At 55.4% G+C, this 13236-nt stretch overlaps 1 protein-coding gene and 1 pseudogene across 1 annotated transcript in view; both read right to left on the bottom strand.

Moving 5' to 3' along the window:
• Positions 1-533: 533 nt before the first annotated feature.
• MINDY4 (MINDY lysine 48 deubiquitinase 4) overlaps positions 534-13236 on the bottom strand; it is a 109491-nt gene continuing 96788 nt past the window's right edge. The window contains exons 16-18 of the mRNA XM_042921468.1: positions 10966-11146; positions 10361-10433; positions 534-966 (exon numbers count right to left, since the gene is read on the bottom strand). Coding sequence (XP_042777402.1) covers positions 918-966; positions 10361-10433; positions 10966-11146 — 303 coding nt within the window. The 3' untranslated portion in view covers positions 534-917. The remainder of the gene's footprint in view (positions 967-10360; positions 10434-10965; positions 11147-13236) is intronic.
• LOC122213629 lies at positions 2098-9257 on the bottom strand (annotated as a pseudogene).

Here is a 13236-nt window from a genome sequence, read left to right as displayed (position 1 = left end):
TCCCATTCCCACCTGTCTTACCCTTGCTCTGGGGGGGGGGGGGGTCTCCACAGGCTCTGCCCACCCACATTTCCGGCAGTTCTCTTCATAAGGGGCTCTGTGGCAGCCACATGGGGGAGACTCCCCCCGCTCCCTCTGCTCATCCCCATCTTATTGCCCTCTGTGGCCAAGAGGTCCCTCCCTAGAAGGTTCTTCCCCCCATATCCACTTGGCCAGGTCCACAGGACCATCCTCCCGGGATCTCCCAGGGATCTGGGTCTGCCCTGAGACAGGTTCCAGGGGACCTGAGTTGTTTCTGGTCAGCAGGGCTTACACTGGTGCCTTAGACCTGAGGCTGATCAGTAGAAGACAGGCTAGACCAGAAGCCCAGCCAGGGACCCTACTGGACCACCTGCCTGCACAGACCCTTTAGGTGATATCTCCAGGGCTCTGGGGCCCCTCCGCCATCACTGTTCCCACCCTAGCCATGAACCACGCAGACCTCATGCTTCCTTCGCCATCACAGAACGAATGAGTCTCTCTCTGTCCTTAGCAAGGGTTTGACTTCTGCTTTATAAAAAGCCAACTACCAGAAATAATGAACCCGGGGTCCCCGGGCTGACCATATCACAGGCTTGATGAGGGGACAGGCGGCCCAACGGGGTGCAAGGGAGGGATGCAGACAAAAAGTGGCAGAGGCAGTCCAATCCTTGGCAGTCACGGCTCAGCTGAGAGGAAGCCACATAGCAGCACGCTAGGCCCTCATCACCATCCTGGGGGCCCTTCATGGAAGGGGCAGGGAGGTTCTGGACACTTCTGGAGCATTGCTGGTCCAGACAGGAGGGACGCTCTTCTGAAGGACTTGTCCCTGAGGCCTGGGGCTCAGCTGTCACCCCCAGTGATGAGTGGTGGAGCCATAGGCTTACCCACAGGAAAGGTCACAGGATGGGGTCGGAGCCGTTCCAGTTCACCGATGCCCCCTTCCACCTATGCACAGAGTGACAGATACAGAGTTAGAGCTGCAGGGGCCCACAGAGGAGCTGCCTCTTGTCCTCACTCACCTGAAGTTCCTGTCTCAGGGGCTTTGAGGATCTCTGGTTCCACCCTCCCTACCTCACCTCTCCACATTCACACACGAACCTACACACTAGGCCCTTGTGAAACACAAATACACCTCGGACCCCAGAGAGCCATGGAGAAGACAGAAGCGACAGGTCATTTGTTCATTCATTCATTCATTCATCCCACAAGGGTCTACTGAGAACCTCATCCATGCCTGGCACTGGAGGGCCCTCAGCTGATGCAAGTAGGTGATTCACATGCGCGGATCCGGCCACCTTCCAGGGGTACTGATGGTGACACTTTAAAGCACATGGGAAGACAGAGATATGGGAGAAGGCTGGAGTGTTGTCCCAGAGAAGGAGGGAGAGAGGTGGGGGCAGAGGGTGGGAAGCAGGCAAGGTGGCACACAGCACAGGACCTGAAAGCCTCGAAGGAATCTGGGCTTTGCTCTAAGAGCCACCGGAAGCCAGTAGAAGGCTGTGAGCAGCTCGGTAAAACACAGACTTGCATTTTTAAAAATTACTTCATGAAGCCTTAAGAAGCAGTGAGTACTGGGGTGCATGGGTGGCTCAGTCAGTTAAGCATCCGACTCTTGATTTTGACTCAGGTCATGATCTCCCGGTTCAGGGGTTCAAGCCCCACATCAGGCTCTGTGCTGATGATGCGGAGCCTGCTAGGGATTCTCCCTCTCCCCTTCTCTTTAACCCCTCCTCCGATCATGCATGCTTTCTCTCTCTCAAAATAAATAACAAACATTAAAAAAAAAAAAAAAGCAGTGAGTATAATTTTACTGTAGCCCAGGGCTGGATACAATTTAATACTAGTTCAATTCCAAAATCAGAATTATTGGAGGTGAGACCACAAAACATCCCAACACTTGATTTTAATACATGGCACCCTAGTGTTCTAAAACAGTGGATGGGATATTTCTGCAAGTTCTGGCACTGGCTGTATTACACATATACATGCATCCTAAGGTTATATGAACTAAGAAGCAGGTGTTGCACACCTCAACAGCAGTCCTAGGGTGCAGACTTTGGGAACTGGGGTCTAGAAATGCTTTTCACAGTGTGGGGCTCGAGGAGAGAGCAGACATTTTCAAAACCTGAAGTTTGTCTTCCAACTGAAGTCAAAATCTTAACTGCCAACAGAGGAGGGTTTAAAAAAAAAAAAGGAAGCTTTTCTCGCTTTAATTGTACATCTGCATTGCAAAGTCCAGTATCGCTGAGATGGGAACTACAACCAGGGAGCGAACGGGTTCTCCAGAAGGAAGCCTGTTAGACTTCCCGATCGAATGCTTAGACGCACCAAGAGGTTTCGGTAGCCGTTGGCTGTAAACCCAACCTTCTCCGCCTTCATGAATAACCCAGACTCCCTCTGAATTTCTTTCTCTTCCCTTCCTCAGGCTTCCTCTCTTTGTCCTTCTTCATGTGTGTGCCTTGCTTCGGTTGCCACATCAATGGCTCTGGTTTTTAGGTGGGGAGGGACGGCCCTCCCCAGGGAGTGGGATTACTTTCCTCTTGACTACGGGCAGCTTCTTGGTATCTGTAAGACTGGATTTTCCTCTGTTGAATATTTTGCACACTTTATACCAGCCCATTCCTCTTCAAATGGGCAAAAAGATTTGTCATGTGAAGAGAAAAAAAATCTTAGTGGTAATTCTGTGTGTCTTGTTCCCGTGGAAAGGTTTAGTGTGGGAGATATTTGCACGTCATCTGTTTTGGAATGATTACTATCCCGTTGTTCTCCCAGCTTCACCCAGCACACTGTGAGGACAGACGGAATCTGAGAATGTAGTGCTCGTCACAGTCTAGACACGAGACACAGCCCTGCCTTGTGTGGCACATGCCGGTCGATGTCCCCAGAACTTCTTATCCAGTCTATACAGGAATGCCGAATTGCATCTTTTCGTTACAATGCTTGGCATAGAAGGCTGAAATGGTGGATAATGGCAGAAAACGTGCCAAGCTATGACTGTTACACTGCTTTAGCAAACTCGTCCTTCAAAGCTAGCTCTGCGTGCTCTTCATTATTGTTGATAATGCCCTTGATGCTGAGAGAGCCCACCCAAAATGGGGTTGGCTGGCTTTTTCACAGCCAACCCTGTCCCTCCTGTATGAAAGGCAGGGAGGTGCCTCTCACCAAACGAACCGTTTCGATCCCTGGGATCCATCTGGTCACAAATGCTCAGAAGTGGGTCTGGATGTGCAAAAAAGTTTGCACACATTTCTAGAAGAGGTCTTTTCTCAAGACTAATTATTGGAAGACCTACCTCAGCAAGACACATTCCAAACATCACCTGTGATGACACACACAACCCTCTTGTGCTCGTCCACCGACCCTACCTCTTGCTCATCGTCAATCACGTCACGTGAATCGAAATGGTCGGTACCACTCGTTCCTTTGGCTGTGGGGGCATTCAGTGATTCTGTGGTGTCTGGGTGCTTTAGATTTTTTGAGCTGCTCTGTGTCAGCACTGGGGAAGATCCAGAGGAATCTATTAGGTGGTCTGGGGTTGAGCCACTCTGATGGACTCCATCAGCATCATAGCATCCAATCACTGCTTGAAGAAGCACTGGGACTGCATCTGGAGACTCTTCAACATGACTGGGAGAGGTCAGGCCACTCCTAGGTAGTCAGCACCCAATGCCTGTGCTGTTTGGGACTGGAGTCGATGATGCCCCAGGGTAGCCCCTATAGGTCCAGTCAGTAGCAATGATGGATGCAGCTCTCACCTGCACAACCGAGCAGGCTGTGGGGGTAAGACAGGCTGAGAAAGCTCTGTGCTGATCACAGGCTCCAAGGGACTAGGCTGACCTATTGCGCCAAGTGGGTTACGAGTACTTCAACCATCCGCAGCAACATGACTCGGGGCTTAATTGATTCTACCATGCAACTTGAGATTTTCAGTTTTCTTTCTCTATTCATCATATTTGCAGTTTTGAAGCATGTCAGGAAAAAGCTTTTATTGTTCCATTAAGATTTATACGTAAGCATCAGCCTCTGTAAGTTTCTTATCAAAGTCTTGGACACTAGGGACACATCCTGAATCCAGACACCCCCCATGAGGCGGCAGAAACGAGGTGTGGAGGAGAGCAATGCTCCACCCACAGCCTCACTCCAGGCAGGCATCACAGACCCAGATTGTGAAGGTAAAACTATTGCCCAGACCACAATGGTTCCTTGCCCTAGTCGTGGCAAGAATGGGCATGGAGGTGGGGGAGTCAAAAGTACACCAGACTTCTTGTATCCCTAGAAGACCTACCCTCAGCCTGGCCCCCGCAGCCCTTCTCCACAACCCTCGCCATCCCTCCCAGTCTTCACCCCTGACTCTGATGAGCAGAGAGAGGTCCCTCCTAGGAGCTCCCAATCTGCAAATATCTCCGATCCTGGCAACATGGGGTTTGGCCTCAATGCAGGGTCACATTTGTCTGCTACTGGGCATGCCACGACAATGGTCACCGAGTCTTACAGTTCGGGGGGGCGAGGGGGGGGTTATGTTTAGTTTTGAGGCTTTTTACAGAGGTTAACTAACTCACTGCAGCCCAGCCAACAGGGGCCAATAGTGGGGAGAGCATTAGAAGCGCCAGAGAAAAGCAGTTCAGAATTGCTAGAAAATCAGAAATGTTTTTCAACGGCAAGGGCTGAAGACACAGGATACTGTGTTTGTGTGGGGATGAATGGTTCTCGAGCAGGAAAGTCCACGGTCAATTACAAGGACCGTAAACAGAGCTCTGCATATGCAATTAGGGACTAGCAGAGAAAGGGGAGGGATGAAACGGAACCACACACAGCGCAGCAGGCAGAATCCCAGCTCACTCATCCAGTGTTAATTCAGGACGTAAGAGTGAGAGTTTACAGCAGGCTTGCTCAGCCTTGGACCACTGACATTGTGGGCTAGGTGATTTTGTTGTGGGGGCTGTCCTGTGCATTCTGGGATGTTTAGCACCCTCCTCCCCAGCCGTGATACCCAAAAATGTCTCCAGACATTGCCAAATATTCCCTGGAGCATGCAATCACCTGGCCAGGACCACTGGCTTAGGGGTTGAGCTCAGTGAAGATGCTGTGGTCCCTGGAGCTCAGGGAGGCTCAGCATCACAGAGAGGGCCCACCTCATGGCCACAAATGAGGCCCTCGCCTCCCATGGGCCATCCCTATAGAAGAGCAGCAGGTACCTGCCTCCCCACCCCGATTTTCAGCATTGATGACACTACTGTATTTCAGCAGGGGGTTCTAGGGAGGACACCTAATAAAGCCTGTAGCAGCAAGAAGAGGACAGACCTGGCTTTAAAGCCCCCAGAGCTGACCAGTAGAAATATACCACGGAATTCCTCTTACTCACTGTGGATTTCCAGACAAGCATCCTGTGGGCAAGTTCCCCTGCCTGTGCCCCAGCCACTGGGAGCCAGAGCACTGTGGAATGAGCCCCATAGGCTGGCTCTCACCTGTGCGCCTTGGCCTATGCTATGCCCTCCACCTGGAATAACCATCCCTCATCCCCGCCCCCCATTCTTCAGGATCAGATCCAGGACTCCTCCTTCCAGAAGTGTTTTCTGACCCCAAGCAGCCTGAGGGTCCTTTCTCAGCACCATGTTATCATGGGGTCTCCCTCCACCACTAGACTGGAAGCCCCTCAAGGGCAGAGCTGGTATCACTCGCCTCTGTGCCCTCCAAGGCCTCTCAGTGCCAAAGCACAGGCTGCTGGGGTGCCGTTAAATGAACACACTCCTCCATGGCAGCTGCTTTTTCTGAAGCCCTGGGCGCCTGGTGGGGAAACCTTAGTCTTCGTGCACACTGCACTCTCCCTTGCCTTTGACCCAGGCAGTCACAAAGCCCTGCCCATGGACCTCGTCCTCTCTTGTCCCTCCCCCTCTGTTCCTTCCTGATTGTTCCTCCTCCCCATGCCCCCACACACACATGAGCCCCTATGGTCTCCAAAGGAAAGGGATCCTTATACCCAATCAAGAGATGGGGAAACTGAGGTCTGGAGCAGAACTAACCCTCCTGGAGGTCATACAAGGTGACAGCAGCAGAGCCAGGACTCAACTGAGGTCTCCAGAGTCCCATTATGTACTCCTCCCTTGCATCATGATGTTGAGTATTCTGTGAACCCAACCACAAGGACACAATGGGCAGGGGTGTGTGCAGGTTGCATGACAGGGAATCAGAAGGGGCAGCTGGGGCCGTGGGAGCACCCAGGGAACCCTCCTTTGATGAGTGAGAGCCACTATGAAGAGGGCACCTGAGCAAGAAGGGCGTCCGCGGAGGCGTGAAGACTGGCACAGGCCCCCAGGCAGGTGGGGACACAGCTGAGGGAGCTGGGCACTCAGCTCCAGCCCCTGGAAGGCACTGTTCCCAACTGAAATTATATTTTCAATTTCTTGTCTGAGCCTCCAAATAGAAACATCTGTGGCCCAGCCCCAGGCCCTGGTTATGAGTTCTTTCCTCTTTCCTCTGGACTATTGACAACTGTTTCATTTTCTCCCGCTCTAGCTAGGCTGGAAGCTCGAGAGGTCACTCTGTGCAACTTGTTTGGAAATGACCATAAATGAGTCTGGTTTTGCTGAGATGGTTACAGAACAGCGGGAATGGGAGCGTGGAGGACAGACCCTACATTCCTGACACGAGTGGCGGCAACGGGAGACCTCCTGAGGCCGGGATGCGAGTCACACTTGAGAGCAGAGGTGGCGCAGGACCTGGGATAGTTCGACTTAGGATCCTCTTCCCTGAAGGCAAAGCTGACAGTCTGGTCTTGTGCAATGTCGCTGTGGCAACAAAGCCAGGTGGCGGGAAATCACACTGCCCGCTCTGTGACCTTTCCCAGGGCTGGGACAGCACGGGCCTAAGCTCCAGGACCTGGGTTGTCTGTGACTCGAGGTGCGACCTGGGGCACAGACCTCCACTCTGGAGACCCCCATCTGTGAAAGGAAGGCCCACATCAGGTGGTGTTCAAGGGCCTTTCTGTGGATCTCGGCAAGTTGCCAGATGGGCCAGATGTGTGGTGTCCTCGGTGCTGGCCCGGGTGAGCATCAGAGGTCCTTATGGGGCAACAGAGCTGGGTAGCCAGCACATCTCTCCCTGGATTAGGACAGGGTCGATCATGAACTTCTATTCAATGGTGAACTCTCTGAGAGCAAGAATCCAGTCTTATCCGGCTGTTTCTTCCATGGAGTCCAGCCCAGAAGTCCCATGAAGTTGAAGTGATGGGCCCACAGGTCTGGTCCCTCCTGTGGTAATGACCTGACATGTGGCCTGACTTCAGGCCATGGCACCACAGATACCCCCTTCCTGTCAGGGTGGGGACCTCCTGTGGGAAGCAGGGCTCATCCCCCAAAAGACAGGGCCCTTTCTCCCCAGGGTCTTCACTGACCTTGAAGGCCACTTTCCCAAGTTTCTCCCTTTGAGCTGTTTGAGAATCTGGGATGAAAACAAGACGCAAAGCCTTTGTAATCCAACCCCTCAGAACAGGATTCCAGGAGGCTAGGCCTGCTGTTTCCCATTATAGTGGTATGTTATCTGATGGGTACTTTGGGGGGGGGGGGGGGGGGGGGAGGAAGCCAGCATTCCCACCATTCACTCACCCACTCAGCTTCTCTGAGAATAGTACTGGGAAAAACCTCACCGCATTAACTGCCCAGGTGGACCCGCCACGGTGGGACAAGTGACAGGGGAAGCAGTAGGCACAGGATGGATGCTCACACCTGGGGGAGGGGGAGAGGGAGGGGGAGGGGGCAGCCCACAGTCAGGAAGAAAGGACCCCTGGACCAGCGTGTTACAGCAGGCCAGATGCTAGAGGGTCAGCACTTGACTTGACATCTGACTCACAAGGCAGCCAGGAAGGGCGACGGAGGGATAGGCGCTACCCTCACCGGGCACCAGAAGTTCTCAAAGTGTAGTCCGGGGCAAGCAGTGCCAGCAATTCCTGGGAACTCCCCATAAATGCACATCCCCAGGCCCTACCTAGATCTCCTGAACCAGAACCCCTGGGGGTAGGACCCGCTGATCACACCCTCCAGGGATGCCTGCTAAAGCCTGAGGATCACAGTCTAGAGCAAATCTTCCCAATGGGTGAACCAGAGATGGGTACGGGTGTGTCAGAGCATTGATCCACACATCCATCAAGGGGCTGGGTAGGGTCTGGGCCAACCAGAGTCCCCAGGCCAGTGCTGTGTGCTACACAGTGTGTGCTACACAAATGTGATTTTTGACCTGAGACAAGGACTAGGAAACACGGCTAGATGCCTTGCCCAACCCCCATGCCCTGACAGTGAACAGGGACAGAAAAGGGAAGGGCAGGGACTCAGCCTGGACCTTACACCCCAGACCAAGGGCTCACTCCTGGCTGCAGGCAGTGTTCCCAGTTTCCTCATCATTTCACCGTTTCGTTCCATGGCACACCACTAGAGCTGGGTGGGTGGGGTCCTGGGAGAAGGGGACAGCTGACCGAAGAGGAAGAGGCACCCTGTGCCTGCGCTCACACTCAGATGGCTCTGGCCTGAGCTCCCTGATGGACCAGAGCTCCGAGTTATTGTTGAGCACTGGACAACTAGGGCTGAGCCCAGAAAAGTCCAACCGCTGGGCCCATGGGAGGTACTGGGTGAGTCCTGCAGTGGAACCATTCTTGGGGGAAGAGGAGTTTTTCCAGATGGAGTAGCTGGAGAGGTCCCGGGGATGCTCCCCAAGCCCGGACCCCAGGAAGGATAGAGAGACAGATGGAGGTCCTCAGGGTGGGGGAGGTAGGCGGAGCCTGTGCCTAGGGTGCGGTCCACAGCCCTGCTTGGCAGGCTCACCTGCAGGAAGGATGCCCCGTGGCCTCCCACCCGGTCCTGCAGAGGGTGCCAAGGCCAGTGTCACCTCCTTTTTCCACTGCCGCTCTTCTCTCATCACCTGGAATGAGTGGCCCTTTGTACATGAAAGGAAAGCGACCTGCATGGGCCTTTAATCCTCCCGACGAAAGAAAAGCCAGCACGTGACCCCACAAGAATGCTTTGTGCCTGGCTTGGTGGGCAGGCAGGTGGACGGATGAACAGACAGACGAATGGATGGGGCGTCATGAGGGTTCCCAACATCTCCCGCATCCCCTCTCTGGGGTCTCCACTGGGAATGGGGCTCCAGTCAAGGCTCACTTGCGGGCAGGTGGGCAGCACCCCTAGGCTGCAGGCGAGCCCCCTGGATCTCAGGCGGTCAGAGCCACGGGGCCTCAGTATCGTCCACATCGTCCTCCATCCCAACCCAATCATTTCATAGTCAGGGACATGAGGTTCTGCCTGAGGTCACACCGGTCACACCGGGCCGCTAAGGCAATAATAATAATAGTAAGAGCTGTTTACGGAAAACCTGGTAAAGTGCTAGGTGTTCTTCACAACAAGCCTGCGCTTGGCTCGCCCGTTTTCCCTGTCTTACAGCTGACAGCGTGAGGCACAGACAGAAAGACCAACAGCTCATGGCCGGAAAGCAGAAAGACCAGGGTTCGAAATCCAGAACCCAACTCTCACCACTTGCAAGTTCTACCTCTTCCCTGGAAAGCACTGGAATCCAGGCCTCCTCTTCCCCTCCCTGTCCCCCCCCACCCCCGCCCACTGCTCCCCGAAGGCCTCCAAGTCATTGCCCGAAGGCTTTGTGGAGGGCCTGCCTGAGGCTGGGGGTGGCCCTCCAGAGTGCCATTCCCAGTCCTGGGGCCTGGCCAGTGGGCTCATGAGTGAAGTGAGCCTCGACTCACCCGAGTCTGAGCTGGACTGGAGGAGTCAAGGACCCCCACCCTGTGTCTGAGACTATAGGGCCCCTGGCCCGGGGTTCAGAGCGCCCAACCCGCACCAATAGAATGACTGGGGCTGCTCCTCTCTAATGCCGAGGGTGCTGCTGCTACAGGAAGCCATCTGTGAGCTACACCCTAGGGGCCACTGAGGAGTTGGGCCCTCTCGCCATCCTACCCGGCGCCTTCCTATCCCCGCCCCTCCCCCTACCCGTCCCTCCTCTTGGTTGGACCTAACGGCACTTGCCACATGTGGTGGCTACCTCAAGAAGCACCTACTCATACCATCACCCCTGCCACGGGGGCATCCTCAGAAGCTGTCTGGAGACCGGTCACCTCACAGGTCACACACGTCTCCACATGGGCCACGGAGCCCACAAGACGCTCCATACAAACAAGCCCCAGGCACTGTGTCCTTCCATTCTGCAGGGGCCCCGTCTCACCACACACTCCTGGCTGGGGAGACCCAGAAACCCACCCTCCTTCCCACAGGTCCAACCACCCCCAACCACCACACCTCCCAGCCACTCAGGTGAGGTTCCACAGCCAGAGACAGACCGGACTCACCTGGTTCTGATGCAGAGCTCGAGGGGCGGGACGAGGTCATTGTCTCTGTCCTCAGGGATGGTCTGGGTGGTGTCTGGGGGGCAGGAGAGAGAGGTGCCCACTCATCAGCCCAGGACCCGAGCTCGGCCTACGGTCGGCACCGACAGCCCAACTCTCTGGCACCTGCCCCACTTCTCATCTCTATGGGACCCACCCTTGTTCCCACCCATCAGTGCACTTCTGAACCACAGCACTCTTCTCATGGCCTCCTACCTCCAGTCTTCACCCCCACCCTCCCGCCCCCTTCAGCTACCAGAAAAAGTCTTTCTCAAAACACATCTGATCTCACCACTCTCCTGCTCCAAAACCTTCCATGGCTCCTCGTTGCCTGGAGAATAGAACCCAAACTTGTCGGCATGGTATTCCAGGTCCTCTACTACGTGGTCTCAACTCCACCTTAGACCCCCCACTGCCATCAGTGTCTCAAGGCCCAGCTCTGGCCCCTCCTGTAGGAGGACCCGCCAACACACGATCTCTGATCCCCCAGTCCAGACCCGGGTCTGCATGGTTCTCTGCCCCAGGGATGTGCAAAGCCCGAGAGTGCAGGCCAGCGGAGGGCAGCGCACCGACGGTCAGCCGGATCTGCTCCTGCTGGTTGGCCAGGCCATCGTAGTAGTACAGGTCGAAGAGCCTCTCAGCCCTCCAGTTCCTCAGGAGCTCCGGATGCAGGCTGAAGAGGACGCTGAAGTGGCTCTCACTGCACACCACCCAGATGGGGAACCTCGGAGTCTTCAGGAAGCAGCCCACCTGGAAGAGGCGGAAGGAGCAGACAGAGATGTCTGCGCCAGCACCAGGGAAAGGGCCTGAGCATCATCCATCCAACCCCGGGGTTGGGCTGGCCTCAGAGAGACCCTGCTGGGGATCGCGGCCTGCGTGCCACGCTGGGGGCCCCAGGCACCACTCCCAGACACCAGCTGGTCTCCCGGAGCCGACCCCAGCACTCTCTGGGCCTTTCCCTCACACACAGTCCTGCGAGATACCCCGGCCGGAAACCCAGGCACCCCTGCCACTTCGTCTCCCACACCTCGCTGGTTCACAGTGCGCCCATCCTGCCTCCAAAACTCCCTCACAGCCAGCCTCTCCTCCCCAGATGATGGCCTCCGAAGCGGTTCTTCCACATACCCGGCCCACAGCCGCACCAGCCTCTCATCAGCCCCCCCCACGCGCCAGCATGGCGAGCCTCTGTGCCTCTGCACCCACCATCCACCACCTAGAGCACTGCTACACGGGTCCTCCCCTGCCGGGTCCTGCGTCGCCCACGTTACCCAAGCAGGGAGCACGAATCACCTCCTTGTAGCTCCCGGGCGGGGGGGGTTACCAGGTACTAGGTCTCAGGTACCCGCCTTCTCTCCTACAGTGCGTCACTGCCTCACAGCGATGCGCCGGCCTGCCCTGCACACTGGACTATATACCCCTAGCAGCAAGGGCGGAGGTTCGAGGTCAACATCAGCAAATGTTTGACAAATGAAGGTCCTCATGCATGAAGTGGATCTTCAACTAGGTAGGACTTTACCTTGAAGGCAGGTGGGCTTAGAGCCCCAGGGGGAAGGGAGAGAGGGCCTCTGGGCGAGGAGTAGGGAGGGGATGCCAGGAAAGATGTCCGGAAACACCCGGGGGCTAGCAGGGCATTTGGGAAAGAACACAGGGGAAAGGGAGGATGAGGGCTGGCACTTTCTGATGAGAGACTCCTCTGGAAAGCTCCCCACAGAGACTTCCATGGCAGAGGGGTGTTCGGGAAAGGCAGATACGATGGAACTTACACCCTCAGTGCTGCTGCTGTTCTACCAGCAAAGGGCAGAGAAGTGGCAAGAGCTCCCCGCAAAGTCCTGCTCAGGTGCCCGGCTGGCTCTGCCCCTCGGACCAGCCATCCCTAAGTGTGCTCTCTCCCGGTCACCTGTGACTCCCTTGAGCAGCACCTCTCCCCCACCCCGGGCCCAGGTTTATTCAGCTCTGCACACACCACGGGCCAGGCTGATTCTGGCCTAATCCCCACCAGCCCCAGGGAGATGTTTGCATGCTCAGGTATTTACAGCCACAGCCTGCGGATTAAGGAAAGAATGGGAATTATTTTTCCAGTGGGGAGAAGGGCATACTTTCTCTGGCCTGTCACAGAAGAGTGGCCGAGCGGTCTTCCTGGGGCCTCTTGGAGCCCTCCTGGGAGCTGGCTTTGGGCTGGGGTGTCTCGGACAGGGGGGCTGTGCTCACAAGGCCCTGAACCAGGTCCCTGGTGAAAGGCTTGCCCATAAACAGCCGCCTCCTCCAAAGGGTAGGAAGGCGATCTTTACAATGCACTCGTTTTCCCATTTTCAAAGCGTCCCGCCCCACCCCCACCTGGCCAGTAGGGCTCTCACCCTGGCCCCTTGTGACATTAAAATGTGACTACAGAGCTCACTCGTTGGTGGATGCGGGGGAATTAGATGCCTTAGAGGACGTGGCCGGACGTGCCTAAACCCCACTGCAAACTTGGCTCCTGTTCCAGGCTCAAAAGAGGCTTTTCTGGCAAGGGCATCACCTCGAACAGGGAGCCTTCTTGGGGACTCACGGCTCATTCACTGCAGGAAAAAGAACCATGCAACCTGCCAGGGGGCAGGCGTCTACATAATCAGCCACCCTGAATTTTCCAGCAGAGGGACAAAAGGGCAGCGTGCCATTTATTTATTCAACGGTCAAAAGATTACAGGCAAAAAAGCTGCCCAGAGACTTTATAAATGAGTTTTCTCATTCAGGAGCCCCTTCCAAGTGGGTGACATTTTCCAAAGATGAAATTCACTTCCTGTGGGTTTGGAGGTAGCTGACCCAAGGCTTGGGGTGAGGAGTGAGGCTGGGGGCCACATTTC

Source organism: Panthera leo, chromosome A2, assembly GCF_018350215.1.
Source record: "Panthera leo isolate Ple1 chromosome A2, P.leo_Ple1_pat1.1, whole genome shotgun sequence".
NCBI lineage: Eukaryota > Metazoa > Chordata > Mammalia > Carnivora > Felidae > Panthera > Panthera leo.
The sequence above is the reverse complement of the archived record's forward strand: the minus strand, read 5'-3'. Positions and strand labels throughout refer to the sequence as shown.